Source organism: Anas acuta, chromosome 3 (assembly GCF_963932015.1).
Source record: "Anas acuta chromosome 3, bAnaAcu1.1, whole genome shotgun sequence".
NCBI lineage: Eukaryota > Metazoa > Chordata > Aves > Anseriformes > Anatidae > Anas > Anas acuta.
In genome coordinates this window covers 33,644,098-33,669,936 of record NC_088981.1, presented here as the reverse complement: position 1 = coordinate 33,669,936, position 25,839 = coordinate 33,644,098, and the positions used below count along the sequence as shown (strand labels likewise).

General features: G+C 47.8%; 2 protein-coding genes and 2 long non-coding RNA genes across 8 annotated transcripts in view; 2 read left to right on the top strand and 2 right to left on the bottom strand.

The window, feature by feature from the left end:
* Positions 1-12,973: 12,973 nt before the first annotated feature.
* LOC137853793 (uncharacterized) lies at positions 12,974-13,730 on the bottom strand. 2 transcript variants are annotated; one of them, XR_011094709.1, is made up of 3 exons: positions 13,612-13,730; positions 13,307-13,446; positions 12,974-13,208 (listed from the first exon to the last, which is right to left on the bottom strand). It is a non-coding gene; the product is annotated as an uncharacterized lncRNA (long non-coding RNA). The 2 variants fall into 2 exon arrangements; XR_011094708.1 differs by having other exon boundaries at positions 13,307-13,704.
* Positions 13,731-13,919: 189 nt separating this feature from the next.
* Positions 13,920-16,726, top strand: LOC137853792 (uncharacterized). Of its 2 annotated transcripts, none has more exons than XR_011094707.1 (3): positions 13,920-14,027; positions 14,458-14,561; positions 14,719-16,726. It is a non-coding gene; the product is annotated as an uncharacterized lncRNA (long non-coding RNA). The 2 variants fall into 2 exon arrangements; XR_011094706.1 differs by having other exon boundaries at positions 13,941-14,561; positions 14,719-14,873; positions 15,264-16,720.
* A 2,911-nt stretch (positions 16,727-19,637) lies between these two features.
* LOC137853790 (translation initiation factor IF-2) lies at positions 19,638-21,284 on the bottom strand. Its single transcript, XM_068676569.1, has 2 exons — positions 21,030-21,284; positions 19,638-20,846 (listed from the first exon to the last, which is right to left on the bottom strand). The coding sequence occupies exons 1-2, from the start codon at positions 21,282-21,284 to the stop codon at positions 20,184-20,186; spliced, it is 918 nt and encodes a 305-aa protein (XP_068532670.1). The 3' UTR covers positions 19,638-20,183.
* Positions 21,285-21,521: 237 nt separating this feature from the next.
* MDGA1 (MAM domain containing glycosylphosphatidylinositol anchor 1) overlaps positions 21,522-25,839 on the top strand; it is a 132,711-nt gene continuing 128,393 nt past the window's right edge. For 2 of the 3 annotated variants that reach the window (XM_068676567.1, XM_068676566.1), the window contains exon 1: positions 21,522-21,655. In XM_068676567.1, the coding sequence (XP_068532668.1) occupies positions 21,529-21,655 (127 nt within the window). In that variant the 5' untranslated portion in view covers positions 21,522-21,528. Of the gene's footprint in view, positions 21,656-22,459; positions 22,604-25,839 lie in introns of those variants that run through there. The other variant, XM_068676568.1, reaches the window with a different exon arrangement.

Genomic DNA, 25,839 nt, shown 5'->3' with positions numbered 1-25,839 from the left:
ACATTGCCACCTCCCTTACTACTCACTTTTGCCATATTATCTGCTAATATTCAAACTAACACTGATCTTTCTAGGAGCTAGATGTATGTTTCTGGTAATATTTTGCCATATTGGAAATAGCAAACTTGAAGCTAAATTATACATATATATATATATATATATATATATATATATATATATTAATCAGGTACTGTATTAATGAGAACATCCTGCAATGGCAGTGGGAAACAGGCTAAGAGGAAAGAGGCAGACAATTTTAATTTGTCCCATATCTGCTGACACACACAAAGAGTGCTAATAGATTGAGGTGGTTTTGCAAATGCCCTTCCAGAGTCCCTCTTCTATCTGCAACTTTCAGATATTTTGTCATTCCAGTCCTGTTTTCACCGCAGGTGACCAACACACCCCACTCTGCTCTCCCAAGCACTCATTTCAGAGGGCTGCTGCAATGTTTCCACCCCCTGATTCTCCTTAGAGCCAATATCAGCCAGGCTGCACACTTTCTGTAGCGTCTTAACAACTTCATTCTTCAATTCCTTCAGACCATCAGATGTACTGTGCAACTTCTGTCAAATTGCTTAACTGTTCTGTGTTGCTGTTTCCCCTCCTCCCCTTGTATAATAAGGTAATCGTAGTTATCTCCCTCACAGTGGGTTGGAGAAACTTAATTCATTCATGTTTGTAAAGTCCTTTGAGTCCTTCAGAAGGAAGTTGCTACAAAAGTGCAAAGCACTGTTATTCAAGAACTTTAACAGTGTTCCTAAGTATGTATCTTTAAGAAAATTTCGGTCCACCTTTGAAAATGTGACTGAATTTAGTGTGAAAGACTTCTGTGATCAGGCCTGTTACTAATGTAATCACATGATACTACATATAGGACAGAATTGCCTCTCTCCGGATGGATGCTCTAGACTAATTGTTTTATCCTATCTTTTCTGTGCAAACATCTCTTACATATTAATATGTTATAATGAAAGGATTGTGATACCAAGCCAACTTTAACCATTATGATACCAAGCCAACTAACCTCTGGTTACCTTTTTCTTTATTATTATTATTTCCCTGTAATCTCCCCCCTTTTTCTAATTTTTTTCCAATTTCATTTTAAATATCTTTCCTTTCCTCTTTTGTTCTTTCCTGCTTGTTGAGTAGAATGTGTTTACTCCTCCCAAATTTCCAATGACCAAAACTAGAATGTAATTGTTGCCTTTTTTGATGCCCGTTTTCACAGCAGCATCCATGACAGCATCCCAGCTCTGGGAACAAAGCTTACCCTGCCACTGCACACACTGCCTTTTGGCAAATTACTCTAAAGCAAACAACCTCTCTTGCCCAGCTTCTTCTCCTCACATTTTCTTTTTCTTCCTCTACTGTAAACTGAGTGTTCCAAGAAGCCCTTCTTTGCATTTATGCATTGCCAGGCAGCTACCTTTTGACCCCCAAAATCTTTTTTTTTTCCTGTTGTCATCTCTATCTCTCTGATAATTGCCATGACAATTTTATTTTTTTTCTGAGACATCTTCTTGTTATGTGATAGATATACCGATGGCCATCAGGTCAGATCCCTGAAAATGTATTGCTCATTAACCAGATGAATGGGACTGTTGCCATTCTCTGAGCCTCAGACAGATGCCGAGTCAGGACAGATGATTTTCCATCCAGCTCCACCCATCTCTGGGGCTTCTTCCAGGAGCCATTTCTCAGCTGATGACTTTTAAAATTGAAAAATCAGAGGCTCATTCGCTCTGAAGTCCACTCATTCTGCTTGAGCTGTCTCCCCAGCAAGACATCTGGCCATTGGTGCCATTTAAATATGTGTTTAACCATGATTAACAAACAATATCACTATTGCTTCACCATACAACATTGCCCAAGATGAGACCGGGCTGTAAGGAGCTCGTTCCTCCCTTAATGCTTGCTCCAACCCTTGCTCCACCATAGCTCAGCAAGTTCACCTTCTTCCTGTTCTCTGTAGCAGCTTCCCAAGAGATCATATTAAATATTGCTTCCTCTTGCTTGAGAGGATTGGATGTATCCTCTGCAGGTCATCCTTCAAGGATTTACTGGTGTCCTCAGAGGCTCTGAGTAGGCAGGTTGGGGACATGCCTGCAGAGGGGCCTTCAGCTAAGCATGCTCCTGCTCACACCCAGCCAAGACATCTAGTCCCAGGGGACTGGCTAGCATTAGCTCAGCAGTTGCCTTTTATAGCTTTTTGTGGTAACTCAGTAATTGATGTCATCATCCCAGCTCCTCGAAGAGATATTTTCTGCTGCTTCTATCCCTCCAGCAAGAGGGATAGATAGGAGCAGGAAAAGCCAGGTGTCTGTGGCACCAAGAGGCAATTTGTAAACTGTGGGTATTTTGTCTGTTTACTTGAAAGCACAAAATTTGTCACTTGTGTGAGTAATTTACTGCTAATTATGAGCTTACAATCTGCAGATAGGAAAATCAGAGCCAATGTGCATTTTCAGAGGAAAAGGAAAATTACTCCAAGTACTATATAATTAAGCACTTAGCTGTGACTTGCTCCTGAGCCTTTCTAGAACATTGCTTTTCAACTCGAGCAAGTTTGCATACAATTGCATTAGCGTTTATGTAGGGAGGGGGGTAGCATGCACTGTAAGGAGTGAAAATCCAGAAGAATAGCAAAAAGGAAGGTAAAAACCAAGGTGCTAAACAGTTAATTTTTTTCCTAAAGCCCAGAAGAATGGTAGCTACTGGCCAAGACTATGCAGTGCTTACATATCTTTGCTCTATGTCCTGCTCTTCCCCTTTCTCCAGCCCACACCACAAAAACACTTTGCTAAACTCAGCCCCATATGTCATAATGTAGTAAAGTGAACACCAACAATAGAAAGGAAAACCTCACTTGCATTCCTGACTTAATGTAGCCAGGTCACCAGAGCTGCCCGGTCAGTGTGCTAAGTCCCTGTAGCATACAACGGTGCACCCAGCAGCTGTGAGCAAGGATTTGCTAATGCAGTACACTGTAGCTTCATTTTGTCTCTCCTTTACGAGGCAGTGAAAACCCAAAATATTTCATTGGATTAAATCACACAGTTGCTGAGTTAATAGTGTAAAGGCATAGAAATGTGAGCCAGTGAAGTAAGAGATGTTGTCAGCTGAGACTTGAAATGGGATGAAAAGTCAGTGAGGCGGGGAACCACAGGAAGGAAAATGTTAAATACTTAATTGAATTTGCATAAGTGATTTCTTAATGATAAACTAGGGATAGGTGAAGCAGAGAAATTAGAGATGGAAAAGACTTATTAGGTCATCTAGCCCATAAAGCAGCTCAGATAAAACAACAGTCTCCATCTCACCTACCTTTCCTCTCTCATTCTTTCTTACTCTTCCTCCCATTTGCATACACATATGAACTCCCTTGATTTCACTTGCATCTCAAACCCACAGCAAATATTTTCAGAAGTTTTTATTATTTTTAATTTTTCTTTGAATGAGGAGAATAGAATGCAAAATTAAATAGGCTCTGGGTGTTCTTTGCTTGTTACTGCTACAGACAGAGCAGAAGTACCATGCACTTTCGTTCCTTTTACTGTCTGTCCTGCTGCAAAATAGCCTTCTCCAGATGTGGACTGTGGGATGGCGATGGAGACTAAGCTAAGCCCTTGGTCTGCCTGCTCAGATCTGTAGCTTGGCAGGCAGCTCAGTGCCAAGCAGAGCTTCTGTTTTCATTCCACAGGCATTTATCTACCTGGAAATGGGCAGGCACCCTGGAAAAAGTCATTAGGCACAGGCCTCTAAGAGCCATAAAACAATCAGGATCAAGGCTTCCTGATGAGTCAGTCACAGGAATGGCTTCTGGGCGCCCAAGCTCTGCTCTTATGCAGTCATCATCATACCAAGACCAGCATCCCATCCTCTTGCCAGCAGCTCCAGTGGCTCAGAGAAATCTGGTTAACTTCTGCAGCTGGTTTTATCTAGGAGCCTGTGGGAAGGGCTGTGCCAGTTCTCCTGGGCATCTGTTGTGAGTCAGAGTGTGTCTGGGAGGCTCTGGGACTGTGGAGAAGAGCACATACGGTTGTGTACTTATCAGGTTCTACAGGGATTTTTTGTTTTGCACATGACAATAATCAGCCCCTGGATAAAGCTTCATCTGTCAGGGTTTAATGCAGAGTTATGAATGAATTAGATAGTTCTTCTCCTTCCCACTCATCAGAAGGGTGGTTTGGATCAATGCCAGCTTCAGGGACAGGCTAGCACAATAAACTAATTTTTCATGAATAATGGTCTGAAATTGCTAATGAATCTGGTTCATCCATGTTCGCTCCCCCAGTTTCTACCCACGCAGGATGAGCCAGGTGAGCTGGCAGGTCTACCTGTGAAAGTGAAAATTCTGAGCAGTTACTGCAGGAAAATGAGAAAGGTTACGTTCATTGCGGAAGGTACAGAAGGTATAGGAGGAGCTGGTCTGAGATCAGAAACCCTCTGGGAACTGGCATCCCCACCCAAAATTACTTCCATTTAGCACAGGGACTACTTGCAAGAAAATGGCCACTGAAGGGGAACCATGGACCAGATTTATTCCAGTAACTTCAGACTGTAAGTGCATTTGTGAAAAGAACGATCTGCCCATTAGGGGGCTGAAAGAAAGGAGAAATTAATCAAATAAATGATTGAATATGAATTATTCTCCCAGTCCTTCAAACCTCCAAATGCAGTGCAAGTCCTTTCTAACCCAACCCCTTCATTGAATCTTCTCCCTTCTAAAAAGCTGTTGTATTATTTGCCTAAATTATTCATATGCTGAAATAAACGTGTTGGCTATAGAGTTATCCCATCTCCCTTGCCTTTTGCTGAAAATATTATTTAACTTAAAGGTGGCAGTTATATAATTTAATCCTCGTCTTCCATTATTGATGAATTTTAACATGAAATATGTAGACGTTTTCCCTATTCTGCCTTATGGACTGTTGGCCATAATTATGTCAAATAGAATTTTTTTCTCCTTTTTTGAAGAAGTATTTATTAGAAACTGTCCTCTGTGGTGCTGACAGAGGAAGTTTAAATTGAAAACTAATTTCTGCCTCCTTATTTTTAGCCTTCTTGTAGGCCATTTTCAAAAATGGGACTTTCTAGTGCCTTGCGGCCTGTTGGCTTGAATGCCGTGGTGCTTTCTGGTGTGATGGATCTCTGCCCCTGCAAGCAATTCTGATAAAATCAACAGATAAAACAAAAAAGGTATGTTTGTCTAGACCCTGAGTTTCTGAGTTCTCTTATGAGTTTTCTCACTGGGGACATGGTTATAGATCCTGTTTTACATACCTGGAAATGGAGGCAGAGCATGGGGAAATGCCCATACATAAGTGATTGCCTGTAACAGCTCTCATAGCTTCTCCTTACCAGCTGCCCCTCTGCTCATGAAACCATTCTCCCCTTCACGGCTGCCAGCTCCCCTGGCACACAGAGCTGCCCCTGACCCTTGTGGTTCCTGTGTGCTGGGGGGCTCCGGAGCTGTCACTGTCTCTTTTGCTTTCTGGTGTGATTATTCTCACTCCTGTTTGCACACACAGATGGAGCTCAATGGATCCCTAATAGCATCCTTTACTTAATTAACATGCAATTAGCTTAATGAATATTTTAACCTCATTATGTAGTTACTCATCTTTATCTGTTGTGGGTAAGTCTAGTGCCCAGCTCTGGCCTGTTATAAAGACAAGCCAAATTAGTCTAGTCCTTCAATTATGTTCAAGGGGCCTGTTTATACAGCTCGTTCCACCTCCCTTTATTTGGTGCCTCTTGGATGGATGGGCTGAGATTTATGGAGGCAGAACAAGTTTTTTATCTTCATCTTCCACTGAAGGCCTGGACATTTCCTTAAAGAAGAGAGATAGGCAGGAGGTGGTGGTGTTAAATCCTTGTAGGTGGGTGGTTGGTGTATTCTGTTCAATTGGTCAGGATGAACCCTATTTCTCTATCCATGGGGGAGGACTTCAACAAAATCTTGGCAGATACATCCCAGAGCTGTAGGTCTTTCCCATTTTTAGCCTGCTCTACGATGTGGTATCCTATGAAGGACAAATATCTTTCTCCTTCATGGTCTTCACGTTCATGATTTGCACCTCAGCAGAAGCAATATCTACACCTTGCAGAGATGCGATGGTGGTCCCTCAAGTCACTGACCAGCATGTGGAAAACCCTTCTGAGTAAAGCATTTGAGACAGACAAGGAAACCACAGTCCTTTGGGTCAGAAAAGAGGGAAGATGGACTCTTGCCTGGCAGTACGGTAGTGGGAAGGGTGTCTGCTTTCCCTCAAGTGACCTCATTTGCAGATTTCACCCTCTTCAGCCAGTCAGATATTTTAGCAAAGCTTGGCAGGAACCTGCCTTGATGTGAAGCTCCTATTGCTTCCTTCTCCAAGCAATTAGTTTGTAAATACAGCCAGGGGAAGAGGAAGCAAGAATGTGTGGGGGAAGCAAATTTGCTTGAGTCAAGAGTGACCTCTTGAGTTGACTGCAAAGCAAGATGAAGGAGAGACTTGTTCACCATCAGAGTGGTGAGCTAATAGAGCATATCTTGGCTCTCTGGTTAGGACATGCCTGTGAGACATCTAACTCCCAGCATGCTAGGAAAATCAACCACTTCTCTGTGTTGACTTGTTTACTGTTGACATCTCAGCAACCCTCTCACTGCCTCTTCATTCTTGTTATAACCTGGGGAAGACAGTCATGCTTCCTACCCCGTGCCCAGGGAAGCAAGCTGGTAAGAGCCATTCAGTCTCAATGGGAATCCACACAAACAAAGAGGAACAGACTTCAAAGATCTTGACAAAAAGAAAATATCTCCAGTAAAATGCCATTGGAAAGTTAAGAAAGCAGTGAGCACTATTTCCTCCAGGCTATGCTTTTTGTTGTTTTGAGTCAGCAAGGTTAACCAGAGAAATAGAGCAGAAAGTTGAGATTATTGGGAACAGCTGCAGTTGCGTTTTCAAAGCCTTCCTGCATACTTCAAAGGAAAACAACAACCTTTATTTACACAATGCATACTCCTGCCTTCTCAACCCAGAGCTGGCCATGCAGTGAAGGAGAGAAGTGAAGTGCTGAGGGGGTGTTGAGCAAAGAGCAAGTGCAGAAATAAAAAGGGATGACTTAAAAGCTACTCCCCCTCCTCCGCAAAGGCAAGGGTCCTGTCCGGCAGGGCTGCCACATGTCCTTCAGGCTGTGCTTTGCTGGTGGGGCCCACCTCCCTGCCAGGCCAGGCCCAGAGCTTTCAGTCAGCAATTTCCAGCTCTGACTTAGCACGTTGTGTTCAAATTCTGTCGGGGTATCACCGTCTCCTGTCCTTACAGAGGAACAACAGCGTTCAATGAGGTAATGAGCTGAGAAGATTTGTGGGTGTGCATATTGCAGCTGGGTCGGCCCATGCAATCCATGTAAAGAGCACTAAGTCTGTATTATTTGTCTTAATCTGGCACTCTTTCAGAAGCAGCTGTTACTGGGGATGAATACTTTATTGACAGGACAAATACAGCTAGAGCAGCCATCCATCCCAAAGTCAAGTGGACAGACTCATACATCTCAGTGCTGTGGCTGCTGAAGCCTACGGATCAGAATTAACATTCATTAGTCCTCATCCTTTGGATTGACAGAAGCAGCCCTGTGTCCCAGGGTAAGCTGTTGGTAGTTCAGTCCCCATCTCATCCTGTAGCTGCTGTGAATATTTCCCTGGGCTTCCTCAGCACTCGGGAGGTCCCTGTGCCCCTGCTCAAGGTGGAAAAAAAACATCTTTCCAGACACAGAGGAGGCAACGGATAAGATCCAGAGGCTGCAGAACTAAAAGACCATGATCTATGGTTATCACTGGTTTCCACACAGGGCTTCCCAAAAAGCTGCTACTAATGCAGTGTAACTAAGCCTATCTTAACCAAGGTAAACTGAAGTCACACCCCCAACTCCAGTGGAGCTGAGCCACTCCAACCCTAGGCAAGTTGTTTTGGCTTGCCTTGACGCAAAGCAAGACACCCTACGACAGTCAGGAAATGGACCCAGCATGTTGCTGCTGCTGGGGACAGGGCTATATCTGACTGGCAGTGTTTGTGTACATGCCAGGGGGAGCAAAAGACTCTTCTCCTCTAGGTCAAGAGGGTAAAGGTTTTCATTGTGCTTGGGAAGATCCCATGGTGTGAATTTTCTTATGATACTTGAGTGTCACTTCAGAGCCACCTAGGTACTGGAACACTTTGTGCATGAAGCATGAATGTGAATCCAACCTAACAGACTACCTGTTCCTTTTTAAAGGATTTTGGGTTGTCTTTGTAGAAAGTTCACATGGGTTTCATATTCACAACCTCCTTTTACGTCAGCTGGCAGGCTCAGAAGAGGGCAAGAGCTGGCATCTTCTCTGTTGGCCCTGGATAAGAAATAATGGCAGGGCACTCTGTGTGGGAAGCTATTCTCCTCCTGCCCCCCTAGTTAAAAAAATGACTTTATTCACCAGGGTTGTCAATCCAAACCCTTTCCGCAGCAGGAATTCTGTTTAGAAAAAAACAATAGACCCAAAGTTGATAATCAGATGCAAATTATGTACCAGTATGCAGAAGCTGAAGATAAGATTTGCATAAAATGTTTGCATGACAGCAGCTAAGTAACCCTGGTTGTGTTTTTTTTTGTTGTTGTTGTTTTTGTTTTGTTTTGTTTTATTTATTTTTTTTTTTTTCCACAGAAAGTATCAAAGCACAGAGTGATAAACCCTCATCCAGACCGTCTCCCCTCCTCTAGCACAGCCCTCAGACCAGTTCACCAGAGGGGTGCCCCTTCCCCTCCCAGCTGCCAGGGCAGCAGCCTGCTGCAGGGAGCCTCAGGTCTTTTATTCCAGGAGGAGGAAGCATTAGTGATGAAGGTGGATCGGATTTGCTGCTTCTCTTCCTCATCAACACAGCTTGTCCACCAACTGCTCCGTGTGGATCTTAAAATAGTCTTTTGAGGATAGGAAACTGCTCATCAGCTTCAAACCAACAGCTACATCTTGTGTAAAAGAGAGCAACCCAGGGTGCCGTCGCTGTCTTAGTTTCTCTTTTGTGAGCAGCTGGTGGTTGGTGGGATGCACTGGGTATGTTTCCACTGATCTCGGTTTTAAAATGCTGTCTTCCTGCTTCCTCTCTCTATGGGGTTTTGTGGCCAGTGCTGGTCAGGGGCTGAGATGCCTCCAGAGCCAACAAAGACCATTCAGCAGTGCTAAAGGGTAACCTGGAGTTTTAAGTGGGTTTGCTAAATCCTGAAGGTTTGTGACACATCTGCCCATCTTCGTGTTTGCAAGTGGAGTCTTTTTGGTGCTACACACGGAGGATGCCAGTGGCACCTTTGGTTAGAGACTGCAGGGCCCCATCCTGTGTGATCTACTGGGCGCTCATCGGGAGCTGGCCGTGGCTCAGCTGCCTGGGAAGGACGGTGCTCGTAGGATATCGGGGCTGCACGACTCACTTCGAACCCTGAAGCAGTGTGACACAAATGAGAAGAGAAGAGTGGGGTCCTCCAGAGACGCCTGTGCAACACACGTGAGCCTGACTCATCCCTGGCTGCCCAGGGGCCCTTCTGTCAGATGGGAAAGAGCTGAGCTGTGGCAGTTGCGGCAGCGGCTGCAACAGCAGCAGTGCCCTGTCCTCTTAATACACTGCCATCTGCTTCTCCCAGCTACAATCTATAGCTATTCCCCCCCTCCCTCAGCCAGTAGAAAAACATGCCCTGGTTTTCATCTTCTGTGCAGTGTTTTATTTCTGCTGGTTTCTGAGCTGATCTCAGCTGCAGTTCACTGGGAGAATTGCGGAGCAGTCCCACCTTGCTCCAGCTCCAGCTCCGTGTATTAGCTGTTTTCTTCGAGCAGTCATTGATATGTGTGGATGTGGCCTCTCTCTCTTTTTCTCTGTCTTTCTCTCTCTTTCCCTCTGGATGTGTGTATGTACGTGAACCAGGGCAAGAAACAAAAAAGCTGATTCTTGGAACAGATTAGTTTGCATTACACAGCTGACAGGCTTTCTTGGAGAAGGCAAGATACTGGGAATTCAGCATTTCCCCTTCATCAGTGATTGATTGTCTCTGAGCCTTGGGGGGATTAGAATTCTGCATTTTGAGTCGCTCTTGGCAAGTTCAAAAGTAACAGAAATGCACCTGTGACATGAAATCAGGCCTAAGAAAACTTATTGTTTCCTTCATAAATGTGCCTTTTTCATCTCTGTTGTTGGCTCCTTTATTTAAGCCATACAGGGGTTGTAGCCTTTTTCATCCCAAAGCATTTGATAAACTACTTTAAAAGAGGTAAATGCAGTGTTTGCCCAGGCTGGACAGATGAACACAGATTAAATCCTGCGCTCACGTGCCCAAGACTACAAACTTCCCATTAAATGTTGCCGTGTCTTCCAGCAGCTCTGTTGACAATGTTTCTGTGTTCTTTGTGCCATGCAAAATATTTTTAGATCAGCATTAACCTCTCCGTGCTTATGTGGGTGGATGCATATGTGTGTGTATATTATTACCCTTAGTACTAACAATTGCAAAATGTACCTGCTTGATTCACTTAAAAATAAAAAATAATAATAAAAAAAAAAAATCAAATATTGGTATGCTCCATGCTGAACAGGTAAAAATAAGGTTACAATCTGTCTCTGTTAAAGACCCATTATGGCTCCTTTACAGTTTTGTCTTGTGAAACATGTTTAGCTTGAAAAAGGCCAGCCTAACTCTGAAAACAAGGGAGTGTAGTTGTGAAACACCTGAAGGAGAGCGTATCAAATGCTTTTGGAGCAGTAGTTTATTAAAGATTTAACCCCTTTGACATTTCCCTTTTTGTGTACTGTTTGTTCTGATCCCTCTAGCTCCCAAATATATTGTTTATTGTCCTTCAGATTTTCCATATCATTAATTCTGGCTGGAGGCTCCAGCAACAGCTGTATTTGAAGAAACTGGATTATAATTGAGAGAAATTTATTAATGATTTTGTTGATGCCCTCTGCCTTTGTTATTGATTCCACTGGAAAGCATCAGCTTGATTGTATTGCCACGGAGCACGAGCAGGGGACATGCACATGAATGCCGTGATCCCCTGCAATCCAGGTGTGGAAGCTGAGGGTGCAGGAGCGGTTCTCTCTCGGTTTGGGGTGAGTAAGCCAGCCTCGGTCCCAACACCCCTCATTCCCGGCTGGCACCATGAGTATGAATTGTGTGCCCTGGTTATGGTTTACAAGGCAGAATTTGTTTTATGCAAGATAACCCAATTATCTGCATCCTTTAATTTAAGTGTGAGGCTGCGTTTGCAGCTCCAAGATAATGATTTCAGGCTCGGCTTTGCAGGCACGAGCTTCTGTACCTCATTACAGGCAGGGCTGGTTTTGGGCAACAGGCAAAGCTGCTGGCTGCCAAAGGTGGTGGCCTGGCAGGGGCAGCCAGCAGCCCCTTGTCCATGCAAGAAGGGATGGGGACGGCCGCTGCAGCAGCAGGAGCAGGCTGCCCGCCCAGCCTTCACCCCCTGAGTTGTGTGTTATCAAGACGGGGGTAGAAAAAGAGAAACATGTCCTGGGAGGCACCCACCCTGCCGCTACCACACAGCTGAATTTTGCCTGCCCAGGGATGAAGAGAAAATCCTTGGGCTACAAAATTAAATTTTGCCTACCCTGCTGATAAGCCTTGAGCCAACTCTGATTATAGAGGTATCTTCACCTCCTTCTATTTTGACTACAAAGAGAGGCTTATTGAAAGGTTGATTTTGATCCCTGTTAAGAAGAAAATATAGGAGAAAGACAATAAAACTCCTCTTGCTTTCAAGATTATAGATTTAAGTCTCACTGACAATACAATATTTTCAGAATGTGTGAAGTTACTTGAGGAGGAATATTTTAAATCTAAAAATCATTTACATTACCTCCATTTCAATATGTTTGCAGCACCTGTCACTTTTTTTGTGACCCTCTGTGAGTCCAACATAAACACATTATCCTGCAAAGTCTTAAATAAAGGTAGGTAAGACACCGCTTCCGCAAGAGGCAATTTACCAAATCAGGGATGATAAATGTAGAACTGTGGTTTGAAAATGAAATGTTATTCTCCACCAAGACAAGCAAGGAGGTTAAAAAAAAAGTGCTAATATGAGAAATTTCTATTGGTAATTTCTTGATCGGCCAATGCTCATTTTCCAAAGCGACAGGCATCTCTTGTTTTCACTAAAATATTCTTTCTCAAGCATCTTTCATCAAAATGTCTGCTATTTGTGGGGGCTCAGAGGTCCTTTTTCCAGACGTGGTGACTGAGGAAGTGGATTTAATACGAGAGCTCAGGCAAGGTGTTTGGAGCAGGGTAAGCTTACTTCCCAGTTGTCCGAGGCGGTCAAACTGCACGGTGTCCCCCAGGCCAGCTGTGCCCAAGGGACCTGGGCTGACTTTTCCTCCCACACCTTCCCATTGGCCCCTCCAGCCCCTCCTGCTCCCTGCAAGGACAGGACATGTTGGGGAAGTCTAATGGGGTGGGATGGAGACAAATGAGGGCAGAAAAGGGGGGCAGAACTGCCAGGGTCCCGAGGGCGCCACCAAATCTGATGGTCCCTGCAAAACCCTGGGACTCCACAACCCTGCCCCTGGCCCAGGACCCCATTTCAGCCCCTGGAGCCATCATTCCTCGCTCGAGTGATGCCCCATCAATGCCAGCCTACATCATGTCTGTCCCCAAGTTTCATTGTTTTGTTTCCCCCAGCATCCTTCCCACAGCCCTCATTTCTCCCTCCATGCTTCAAGCTGCCCCAGCATCCCTCTTTTATCCTGCCTTGGGCCATTTCTTTCACCCTCCATTTTCTGCCTGCCCTCATTAATTTCTGAGTCAATCCTGCCTCAGCTTTCCCCCAGCTTCTCCGTCTCTCCTGGATCTTGCTGGTTCCCCCAGACCCTGCTGAAGCTGTGTGGACAGGCAGCTCCTCTGTCCTGACACCCCCCGCCGCCTGCCAGGAAACCTCCCAGCCATTCAGGTACTGCGGTTTGCCTGCAAATGCGAGAGCTACCAAACAGCTGTAAATCCAATCCCAAATGTGTATTGTTCCTTCAGAATACAGGTTTGTGCATCCTGATGAAATATGGCATTACTCTGTATGAAATACAAATGAATGGTGTATTATTGGCTTCTTAGAAATCAGGACTGGAGGTTACTCCTCACAATGTGCTCTGATTAGAACAGGAGGTCGGACCAGCAGTGTCTCCTTCTGTCTCTGTAACCTGTGAATGATTTGATCCATATAAAAATTACGCCATTTTCTACTAATTTCCCTGCTTGACTTTGCTGATAGGGAAGTCTGCTGCTGTTACTCAAATACCTCATCTAGTTTTCCTAGGGAAGTTTGGATGCTGCAGCTTGTCTGGCCATGGCAATGGCTTCATCCTTCACTGGAGTGCAGCCATCTGGGGAGCTGCATGGAGAAACTTCTTTGGAAACCCACAGGGTGAGTGTGCAAGGCTGGAGACATGAGGAAAGTGCAGGAAAATACCTCAGCGTCTGGTGAGCCCCCAGTGGGAGGTTGCAACAGCTGCATTGCATTTCCAAGCTTTTCAAAAAGCGCTTCCTGTACAATAAATAAACCAAACCCTCTCTCGACTCCTGTGGCCCTGTATTCGGCTTTACCTCAGGCTGACACTGTGATATTCCTCCCACTGTCTCAGTCCTTTGTGAAGGGCTGAGGCATGGTGTCTGGTGGAGCTCCCCTCATCCTCACGGCTCGGTGCGAGGTTCCCAGCCAGGGAGACATGCCCAGCACATCACTGAAAGTGGTAATGGCCACGGCCATCAGCATCCCTGGCTCTGGCATCAGCCTAGCATGATTAGCTCTTTTTCTCTTTCTTCTAGGGACTAAATGTAACTGAGAAATCAATCAGACTTCAACCTCCTCCAGGTGATAAAGGGTGGAGGAGGGGGAGGTTCCCTGCAGGTTGCAAGATCCATTGTTACTTCTCTGGTCTGAAAGACAGGGAGAGGAGAAATGTTTTTGCTTTGTACCCACTAACTTTCTTGGCATGATGAGCTCTCCAGCTAATAAGCAAGTAATTATACGTAGAAATACACAGTTCAGCAGCAATACTGTCTGTCTGGAGCCACACTGAGGAATGAGAGAAGAAAGTACTCCCTTCCAGCTCTGCCCATGCCTCTGCCTTGCTCCTGGCAGGGGCAGGTAAACCCTGTGCTGGCAAACTCTGCCTCTCTGCTTCAGCACATCCATCCTGTGTCCCTGGTTATTGCCAGCCCCAGCTTGGCTAAAATGATTAGGGGCAGCTCAGAGGAAAAAGAAGTGGTTGGTGCTTCTATAATTTCCTCCCACTAGGGTTTTTCTGTTAATTTCTAGTCTGAGCTGTCTCACGTTACACGGCTGTACAGTAATGGTGCTTCTAACTCTGGTTTGCCAGAGAATTGTGTTATAAATAGTCATGATAAATCGAAACAGTCTTTCACCATGAGTTTTCTAAAATGGCACAGTCTATCAGGTTACAGAGAAAAGACAAGGATGACGCTGTGCCTTAAGGATATAAGTGTATTTAAGCATTGAGTCACCAGGGAGTTGTGGTTCAGACCCACCAAAGGTAAGGAGGGAGCAGCAACCTTTGGGGAGGGGGTGTATGTGTATAAAGCATCCTTTCAGCAGGCACAGCTCCAAATGCTTTTGCTTCTTTACACAGCTTTTTTTTGCATCCTCTGAATTTTCACAAAGAATTGATTAAGGTATTTTGCCTTGAACAGGTGGTTTGTGAAAATGTAGCTGTAGTGCATCACCGGACAGGAGGGAAAGGGATGTGTGTGTGGAGGTACAGACAGGTTCACACAAGGACAACAATCACTGGATCCTTCCTCAAGAGTGTTCAGCAGTGGCCAACAACATCTGAAGATGAAAAGGTGTGAGTAACTTGAGGGGGTAACTCATGGTCCATGTAGAGCATCCAGCAAGGAAAATACCTCTGTGCAAAGTCTGACTGCCCGAGCCTTTTGGATGGTGGCAGTGCACATGGGTTCCTGCCACCTTTGGGTTTCAAATGCTTTTTGTTGTCGTGTTAGAGTGAGAGGCCAGCAGAGAGCTGCAGCACTGATGAACATGGCTCCTCAGAAAGCAGAAGGGATGCTTCAGGCATTGAATGGCATGCTCTTTTCTGCAGTCTGCCTGGAAAGCTGCTGAATCTTTCTGTAACCATCTCTACCACTTCTTTGTGGTCTGGGATCAGTAGTGAGGGGGGATTCTGGTGGAAAAATACTTTTTTCCCTGCAGCTCTCTTTTTTCATCCAAAATGCAGATGCTTACCTTCTTAAAGTGAAGACATCTCTGCCTGGGAACAAAAATGGACTGAGGAGCTCCTTGTGTGCAATTCTAAGGGAACGCATTGCTAATAGATCAGCTTCCCTTGCAAAGATTCCCCAGACAAGGGTGGTCACAGGGCAGTTGAAGTGAGCAGGTACCAGCTGGGGCGTTTTCTCACCAGTCAGTGGGCCTGTGAGACCACAGCTTAAGCTCATAAAAGAGCCTCTGCAGAATGGCCTCCTACTCATGCCAGGGTATGGGAGATGTAACGTGCTACCTGTGGCCAGGGGCTGTCTCCACCAAGGCCTTGATGGCAAGACCCCATCTGAGGTTGTCCTGTGCGTGTTTTACATCAGCTCCTGACAATCCACCCCATGCTGCGACTTGTGTTTGAAACATCTCACGGGAAAAGTAGCACAGCCCTTTGGGAGAGCTGCTCGAGCAACAAGGCTCTGGCTGAAGGCATCTTTGAGAGCAGCTCCTGCACCCTTCCCAGCTCCCTGCTCTCCACCACGGGCCAGAGATCACACAATTCAGATCATCTGCCCAACACTGAAAAGATCAGTGATCGATGCACCCTTTGCTGACAGTGGCAGACAGCACCAACAGGGGAGGATCATACCCAGCCTTTTGTACCTGCTCTCGGTGAAAAAAAACATCCCTTTCCTCTGCTCTCTGGGAGACACATGCTAGAAGATGGGGGCTGAGGCAATGAAAGCAAACGAAAGAAAGGAGAACAAGTTCCTTTGACCAGCACCAGCTTGACATTTTTCCAACTCACTTTTTACAGATGAAAGGGAAGGTGGGAAAGAAGAAGAAAGCATGAATGCAGGAGGAGAAGGAGGCAGAGGAAAAAAAAGATCAAAGAAAAGGTGAAACAGGCAAAAGATGCTTCCAGTGGTGCCGAGATACTTGTCTGCACCCCTACACCAGCCCCTATCTGTCCTAAAGCACAAGAGCAAAAAAACCAGCAGGATCTCTGGCAAACTAGATATATAGTCTAAAAAGCATAAAGATTGGTGGAAAATGTTGAGTTAAAAGCCTGTGGTTTTAGTGCACAAGAAGCGGGATGGTGTGCGAGTGTGTCAGCACTTGAGCTGAGGAAAGAAAAGTGGCCACACATGGAGATCACAGAGGAAGGGATTGCAACGGGTTTCAGATAAGCCTGAACCAGGAAATAGAAATTTCTCAAAGTGTAACTGGGGAAGGCAGGAAAAGCAAAACCCAGTGCAATGTCAACCAGGAGCCAGAACTCCCAGCACGGCCCAGGGACTGGCGGCATCACGCAAGCACAGGGAGGAAGGGTGGTGAAGTCAGGGCAGGATGAGTACCCGGGGTGAGGAATAGAGGTGGGTTCCCTCTTCGTCACTCCTTTCAGTGCCCAACACACTCGGTGATGGGGAGAGTTAATCAAAAAAAAAAGCAGAGAATACACAAGAGGCTGAGAGGTACTACTAATGCTGTAAAATGAATCTGGGAAGAAAGCAAACACAGCATAGGTATATTCCCTGGGGTGGAATACACCAGAGAACTGAGGACAGCAAAGCAGAGCCCTTGGGATTTATAGCCCTACCTTGGCATGCTTTGTATGGGTAACAGGAGATACCCGGGAGGATCCGCGGCAGAGGCAGCACCAGCCTAGTGTTAAGGATGGCAGCAAGCACTGCTCCAGGCTAGGGAGATTTTTTCCCCAAAGAGATGCTGATTCCAGCACTTCAGAATCACAAACTAGCATTTTTATGCTTTTATTCTTTAATTATTTTTTTTACGGTTCTCCTATGAAGACCAATTAAACAGAGAGAAGACAGACAGTGGACAGATTTCATCCCGTCATTGTAGCCTAGCCCCTGCTTCCCCATCTTCCAGCAGTTCTCGCGTTGCAGGGCACTTGGTGCTGTTTCCCTGACGTGTTTATAGCAGCCCTACAGGGCTCCCTCTCCCTACGCAGACACCACACGTGCTGGCTCTCCCTTGCCCATCCCAATTCCCTCTGTTTGGCTCCTGTGTGCCTTATCTCATCACCTTGGATCACACCCTTGCTCCGGGCCTGTGCTGGGCTGTGTCAGTGCCTCCCCAGCTCAGCAGGGCACAGCAGCACCACAGGAGCACCCCTGTGCTCCCAGCTCCTCGATGCAGCCCTGTGCTGCAGTTATAATTCCCTGGTTTTCCCATCCCTGCTGCAGTGCTACAGAGCCTTTCCCCTTCCCAACTCTCTTGCAGCACTCCAGCTCACCCATTGTCTTTAAGGTGCCCCCCTTTTTTTTTTTCCTTTTCCCTTCCTACTTTCTATTCCTACTCCCTTTTAGTAAGCAATAGCGAGGGAAATGCTGCAGCAAAGCTTCCAGCTGGGCTGCCCTCGCTTCCATGTGTGCGCATGGGGAGGGAGGAAGGAAGAGATCAAACTTGGAGGCATTCGTGGCTGTTGTGCTGTGAAGAAAATGAGCAAGAAAGAGGTGACCGAAATGTCAGGCCACATGCTCAAGAGATCACCGGGAACCACAGATAGTTGCATCATCTCCGAGAAGAAATAAATGACAGCCTGCACCAGATTGTAGCATGAAAACATTGACACAAAGAGAATTAATGTCCTTGTAACTGGACCTTGGCCTCACACACTTCTTCAATCGTCTCTTGCCTGGTGACATTGTGCCGGGTATGATTTGCTCTCTTTGAACACCACATCCGTCCCGGAGACTGTCTACCTCAACGTAGCTGTGAAATATAGGTGATGTAGTGCGTATAAATATTGCAGGGAGACAGGGCTCATTTGACAAGTCGGGGCTTGAGGAGGGACTGGAGACGCTGACTCCCAGCCGGAAGGATGGGACAAATCTGTTCTGCAGAAACGGCCTGTGGGGAAGGAAGGCATCCCTTAGCCGTCCCTTTTGACAGGCAGAATCACCGCAGGGCACGGGTTCTTGATGACAAGTGGGTTGCTTACAAGTGTGTCGGGAAGGCTGGCTCACTGTTGTGCTTGGAAACTCTATTGTTCTGACTGTTATGATTCATGAGGACTCAACAAATAATTATTAATTACCTTATTTAGCAAATGCAACGTTGTACTGAGGCTTTGGCACTATCTTTTTTTTTTTTTCACTCAGAGTATCCATTGACAGGTGACAGCTTTTTCTAATTATTTATTATCCAGTTATTTTCCCTTCATTTCAATGGACCACTCACACTCTCACTTTATCTGCATGTTTTTTAATTTTTATTTCTTCAAACTATTCCTTAATTGGATGAGTTCAAAGCTACTTTTGGCACCAATACTATTATTTGCTAAGAGAAAGCTGGGTTGTTTCACATACTTTGGCAGTTTACTTTGAAATTCATTTTTCATGAGCATTTGTGCCAAGGAAACATGAGCATGTGCATTGAAAGTTAGCACAAAAAAAGGGGTGTGAAGCATACATTTCTGGGATTTTTTTTTAAAGACTCGTTATCCAGATCTGTAATTCAGAGTCATTCAAACTCCGAGGCATTATTTCATAATCAAATGAGAATCCCCGAAAAAAAATACTAGAAAGGCTATGAAGCGCCCCCAAAATATCCTTATCTTAAAATGAAGAGTAGAAAAAAATGAGACTCATGTCTCACTGTTTTTTTTATCACCACGCAGCTTCCTGGATCTGCAAACATCTCCTTGCCTTGTTTTCTTGCGCTGCTGCCAGCCTGCTTTGTGCAGATGGGGACAGTTTTACTTTCCCTCCTCAGTGTCAGCTCCTGCTTCTCCCCATGCCCTGGCAAAGGGGCTGCTCCTCCTGTCCTCCCAGTGCCACCCTCCTTCTGCCTACAGACCCTATAGCCGTGTTGCCAGCACCCGCCGTGGGAAGGATCACATCCTTCTCAATGAAGGGCTCATTGAATTAAAAATAAATAATAATAAATATAAAAATAATAATCATAAACTTGCTCACACCAGACACCTTTGTAAGGTCTTTCCCCATGCCATCATCTTTGGGAAGGACACCTCAGAGCGTGAAGCCCACGGTTTCTTGGCAAGCGTTGCCTTAGATTGGCTGGGGAGGAGGATTAAAAAAAAAAAAAAAAAAAAAAAAAAAAAAGCAGTTTCAGACTCTTCAGACTCGCGGCATCCTTACAAGAGAGGAGATAGGGTCCGGCAGGGTCCAAGGGAAAGGGAATTCCCCTGCCTTGCCTGGAGGATGCTTGTCAGGGGGGTGATGCTGCCCTGTCCCTAACGCTGCCTTCCCTCTGCTGCCTTTCGGTACCGCTTTTCTCTGCCGCTGAGCACCGTTTACAATAGGAATAACTGCTTCGTAATTAGCGGCTATATCTATTAATTGCTTGTTTGTTAGAGCATGACTTAGCAGCCAGCCGCTCTCTGGGCCGTATCTCTCAATTACTGCTATTTTTCTTTTTTTTTTTTTTTTCTTTAATTACATTTTTATCCAGGTAGCGACACGCTCGCGTTGCGAACCGCCGCCCGCCGGGAGATGCTTTCTTCGGGTGCCGGGGGGAAGGGGGGGGGACACCGCCGAGCCCCCACCCCAGCAGGCACAGGGCAGCACCCGCAGCCCTCCTGGAGGGGGGCACAAACTTCTCCTCGGCAAACCTTTCCCCCCCAAAAAAAAAAAATCCAAGCCAGGAGGAGCCCCCCCGTCCCCATCCCCACCACCCCCGAGCCCCGTTCCCCAGCACCGGGCTTTTCTCGGCGCGCATCCCGCCCGGGGAGAAGCCGACCTTGCCGGGAGCATCCTGAGGATGGAGGGACCCGGGGCTGGCGGCTGATTTCTCCGCCCGGAGCGAGCCCTTTTTCCTCCCCAGCCCTGCGGTGTCGCCTCTAATTGGGCCGGGGCTCGGGGAGGCTCGGGGAATTGGGCAGGAGGCAGGGCTCTGCCGGAGCACGGCTGCTTTAATTGGCTCGGATTTTTTATTTATTTATTTATTTATTTATTTATTTGTTATTTTTTTTTTTTTTTAAACCGAAGGGGGAATGGAATGGTGAAGAGGGGAGGGGAAAATAAATAAATAAATAAATAAATAAATAATAATTGGAAAGCCAAAGGGGAAGGAAAACGCGGCGTGCTGGGCAGAGCTGGCAGGCAGGGCTGAGGCGAGCCCGGGGCTCGGTGCCCCCGGACGCCCCGTCGGGGGGGGCAGCGGAGCGGAGCCCCCCGGGGCTGCCAGGGGAGCGGGGACGCCGCCGGCAACTTCGTGCTGGGGACGGTCGCCTTTCGGGGCGAGCACCCGGCCGGGAGTCAGCCAACTTCTTGCAGCTCCTCCATCCTCCTCGGCGGCTCCCTTCCAGCTGCAGCCCCCGCTGCTTGCCCGGGGGGGCTCCGGCAGCCGTCGGGGGGGGAGCGGCGCGGATCTCCCCCCGGCTGCAAAGCGCCTGCGAGGCGGGAGGAGCCGGAGAGCAGCGGGGGAGAAGCAGCCGGCAGAGCCCTGCTCGCAACACCGGGGAAAGTTTTGAAGGGAGAAGGAGCTGGCAGGCTGGGGAGGAGGAGAGGAGAGCCGGGCTGAGCTGCTTGGCGCCTGCTGGGGCTGCTCCTCGCTCGCTTCTCCCTTCAGGCTGGCTGGGGCGATGCAGCGCAGCTGGGGGAGCTCCTGGGAGACGCTTTAAAAAAAAAAATAAATTAAAAAAAAAATCCTGGATTTGATTAATTACAACAATCCCCTCCCCAGAAGATCTGGAGAAGAGGATACCTAGCCCTCCCTCCGCCTTTCAGCAGCTGGCTCCTCGCCCCCCTTCCTCCCCCCCCCCCCCATTTTTTTTTTCCTCTCTTTTTTTTCTCTCCACCTCCTTCTCCTTTCCCCCATTCGCTCGTGGGGCTGCGGCCAGAGCCTCGTCGGGAGGAGGGCGGGCGACGACTCTCCCAAGTTGGCCCCAGTTGGCAGCACTTCGGGCAGCCCAGGACTCCGGCAGAGCTCGGCGGCTCCCCCTGCACAAAGGAAACCCCTTCCCTGGGGGGGGGGCAGCGCTGGGCTGGCCCGGACCCCGCTCCTGCTCCTGCCCCTGCGGGCTGCCCACTGCCCTGCTTCTTTTCCTGGGCATCCTCGAGCATCCTTGCGAAGGGAGAAGCGGCTCTCCGCTTTCCTACCCTCCCTGCCTCCTTCTCTTTTCCCCTTCATTTTTTTTCTTTTTTTTTTTTTCTTTTTTTCATTTTTTTCTTGTTGCTTTTTAATTTTTATCCCCAGGCGGCTCTGGCGGGGGGGTCCCTTCCTCCGCCGGTGTCCGGAGCGGGGCGCATGGGGCGGCGTTTCGGGAGGTTTTCGCCCGCTCCTCGCTCCCCCGCCGGATGCTGCCTGGGCTCTTTTGGCTGTTTTTCTTCGCCGGCGATGAAGGCGCTGCCTTGAAGATGGAGATGATCTGTTTTTTATTCCTGTCTCTGGTGCCAGCCTACAGCAGGGGACAGGGGGTTTACGGTAAGGGGCGGCATCGCGGTGGCTGCTCGGAGGGAGGGAGGGAGGGGGGAGGCGAGGGCGCAGGGCGGCGGCGATGGGATCAAAGTTAAAAAGCACCTGCAGGAGAAAGTAAATGACGCTGCCAAAGCTCGCCGCAGCCCGAGCGGAGAGGTTTACGCAGCGAAAGGCTTCCCGGAGCCTGTGGCTTCTCCCTAATTCCTCCCCGTAACCCCCGGCAGCCCCGGGGAGGGGGGGACGCGATGCCGGCAGGGGGGGATGGATGCTGCCCCTTCCCCTGCACGGTGCCGGCACGGCTCGGCTCGGCTGCCCTCCGTGCTGCCCTGCCCCAAATCATCCCCCCCTCCCCGATCCCCAGGGCGACCCCCGCCGGGCTCCCCCCTCTCCCTAGGGGCTGCCCTTGCGCCCCGGTGAACTTTGCCCCGAGCTGATGTAGAGCTGCTTGGGGGTTATTTTGATTTTTATATTATTTCTCCGACCGTGGTGGTGCTTATTTCCCCCCACCCCGTCTCGTTCAGAGGCAGGGTGGCAAATGGCAAGTCCAGTGCAGCAGAGGAGGGCGGGGGGCAGCGGCTGGGGACCCCCCGCGCCCCCTCCGAGCACCAGCCCTGGGTGGGATACGCGTCAGCCAGCCCCCAGCCCCCCCCTCTGAATTGTGCCTTTCCAGCGTCTGCATTTCCAACGCACTGGGGAAAAAATAAATAAATAAAAGCAACCCCCAAGACTTGCCTCTCCTAACAAGCCGGCTTTATCTTGGCTTGCGACTCAGTTGTGCGTTGCTGTAAAGTCCTTCTGGAAGGCATGCCTCTGCCTCTAACAAGCCCGGCTCTCTGAGCTCTGAAGAGAGACCCCAGTGAGAGAAGCCAGCCCCCTCCTCCCCCTTTTTAACAGCACGCAGCCAGTCTCTTGTGTGAGCCCTGGCAAAGATCAGTTCAGTCTCCCTGGCTATGGGTAAGTCTTTGTAGGTCACTTTTTAATGATGGATTTCTTTAATGGGAACAATCCCTCCTTTCTCTTTGAGGGCTGGGATGTTAATTTCAGTTTAGGTCTGCTTTGTAAAATAACCATTTTTTAATGGAGGGGGTTTTGCTTCTTTTTCTCCTTCTTCCTCCTAGTACATTTTCTTGCAGTCCGCATGTCCAGAGGAAAATTGCAGGGAAATGAAGAGCAGAATGAGTTTGTGGTACAGAAACCTAGTCAAGGCAGGTTATTTAATCCTTCAAACCAGGCAATGTGTTTCTAGCTGAACTTTCTTAATTTTGCCTTAATGTGCTTGCTGCTGAGTAGCTGATGCTGTAGAACGGCCTCTTTGCTCAGGAGCGTAGCAAGAGGGACAGAGCTTACACCTGGTTTACCTAAATGTGCCTGAGGAGCCTGGCTGTTGTGGGCTTTTTCATTTATTTCCACGAACTTGCATTTGTTAGAGATGCTGCTGAATTAGATCCTCAGGGTAACTTACAGGTGGCTTTCTCTTTTTCTCTGAGAGAGACTGGAGAAGCAGCGTGCAAGAGAAAGCCCAGATAGACAGACGTGCACTAAAATGACGGCATCTCTGAGCCAAAATGGTACTACTCCCATCTATTCTCTTACTTAACTACGCAGAGGAGAAACCCGCTCTCTCCCTCCTCTCCCCTCCCCTACATCTCCCAACTATCTGTTGAGGCTGTCGGGAGTCTTTGCACGCAGCCGTCCCCGAGCGCAGCCCAGAGCAGCGTGCCGTGGAAGCAGCACACCGCAAACTTCTGCGGTGACTAATAGTTTTCATTTTGTCTCTCCCAACCCTGCCTTCGGTCCCCCTATCTGCACTGATTTCGTGCTTTGTGCAGCCGGCGCTGTTTGGGTGGTAAATTGCTGTTATTGATGGCTCACGCAGGACTGGATTGATACCGTTGTGTTTGCGAGGATAACTAAAGCAGGATTAAAAATCAGCCCTACTGCCCCGCTGCTTTGTCTGAGATGCTAGCCTCTCACCGTAGCTTCGAGCTGATCACACTTAGGTGTTCTGTGCTGTGAATGTTGGCCTCGTGCGGCGCTTACCGTGGCACTTTTGGGAACTCAGGTGTCATGGTTCAGGTCCATTTTTCTGCTTTTGAGGATTCATGGTGATGGGAATAAGGGGAGGCGTGTATATTGGTCTATAAATATATTTTACTTTAGTAAATCTGCTAAGATTAAATCAGATTAAACTAGATAAAGTATCCATGTGATGTACTCTTTAAATAATACACCCACATGGATGCACACAAAAGACCTCTGTCTAGGAGAGTGGAGTTGCTGGAGAGGTTTATTGAGATGAATGGTATAAATAAAATGTGTGTAAGGGGGTTGCTGGGAAAGAAGCTTTCGCAGTGGAGGTGCGATTTAATTAGGAGTCAAGGTGCTTTTAGCCTGCTACCTGAAGAGGCTTGTTATATAAATTGGCATTTGTTGTAATGACTGAAGAGTGTCTGAAACCCTCTTCTCATTAGCTGATCCCATCCTTTCAGCCTTGTTTGCTGAAATAAGACAAAGCTGGCCTGACACGGGAGGCAGTTCAGCAGGCTTAGCCTCTCGTGGTGCCCCATTTCCCAAACTCTGTGTGCGCCTGTCAGTCCCGGTGCATTACTGCTGCCGGTCAAGATAAGGAGCAAGCAGTAACCAATTTATAGGAAACGTCATAATTTGGAGGGAGAGAAGAAAAGAGGTAAGGGGGAAAGGGGTCCTGACCTCCCATGTTTCAAGTTATCGGGGCTTAAATGCTACATATTAGACTGAAAGGGGAGGGTAGAGAGGGTTTCCAAAGGGAAGAGCATGCCTCTTGCTTCCTCGTCAGCCTTGCAGACTCCAGAACACACTTAGCTCTGATTCAGGGTGTGCCCAGGGCTGCTGCTTTGCTTACTCCATGTGTAGCCTATAATTAACATTTCGGGGGTGTCTGGCAGCTAGCCCAGTCCAGTCCAGATGATCAGCAGCAGCCTTTTTTTGGGGCAGGATAAAAGAGAGCGGGCTGTTTTGTCCCCTGCCTCTCATAATTCACCTGCTGAAAAGGCGTCTGAGAAGCCTTTCAGGAATGGTCATGGCAGTGTGCGATGAGGGGCTGCAACAAGGCAAGGGATGGGGAATAAAAGCTTGGGCTGGGCAGCAGGCAAAACTGCCTGGCACAGATATCAGGAGGCTTGGATGGGCTGCGGTGCTTAAAACTGGTGCGATACTTAAAAGTGGTGTGAGTGAAGCACATACAGAGTAGTCCTGGCCTCTGAGTTTGGGGATAAATGGCCCCATAAAGCCCTTTCTTTAAAGAGACACCATCGCACTGAATCACCTGTGAGGTGCCGCTGCAGGCAGGCAGAAAATCTAGCGGGAGAATGTTTTCTTGTGCCTGCAACAGGGGAGTGTCATGGTAAAACATATCCTAGGTTTAGGCCATAAACATTCCCACTCTTTCATTTCATGTCCACATGACAAGATTTGTTTCCCGCTCCTCTTACCTGTGAAGTAAAAGCCTCTCCTCCTGGAGCTTTCAGTGCAGCATCGCCCAAGCGGGGTGTCTCAACTCACACGTGTCACTTTGCTGCCAGTTTCGGGGGGAGCAGGCACACCCTAGCGTTAACCTTGAGCTTGGTGGCATGGATCTGTCCCCCTCCCCTGCCTCTCACTAGCTGTTTTGCCAGCAGAAGCCTGGTGCCAGGCAAGGAGCTCCTCAGCTTCCTCGCTGTTATCCCAGTGCTCCCCGTGCCCTCTGAAATGAGTGAGAAAATTGCTGGCTGAGGCAGCAACGGAGCTGGCTCCTGGCAGCCCCTTCTTGGCTGATCCTGCCTGGGAAAGGGAATGTACGAGCACAGCAGTACTCCAGACATCTATGTACGAGTGTGTATATGCATCTTTTATGTATAAAATATATGCAGACACACATCCTCCCCTGTGGGCGCAGCCATTTCTCCTTGTTGTCCAGCCCTGAAATCTGTGGTGACTCACTGTAGCCTTTCCATCACAGGTATTTTGTAACTGGAGGGCTACGCCTAAAGACTGCCCTGCTCCAACATTTGCATGGTTCTCTGGCAGCTCTTTAAGTCCAAGGCATCAAATTTGGCCAGCCCCGTGCTCCGGCATGCTTTGGCATCCTCCAGCTGTAGTGTGTCAGACTCACCCTCCTGACACCAGAGCCTTTGTTTTTAGGTCAGGTCAGTAGCTTCACACACCAGATAAAC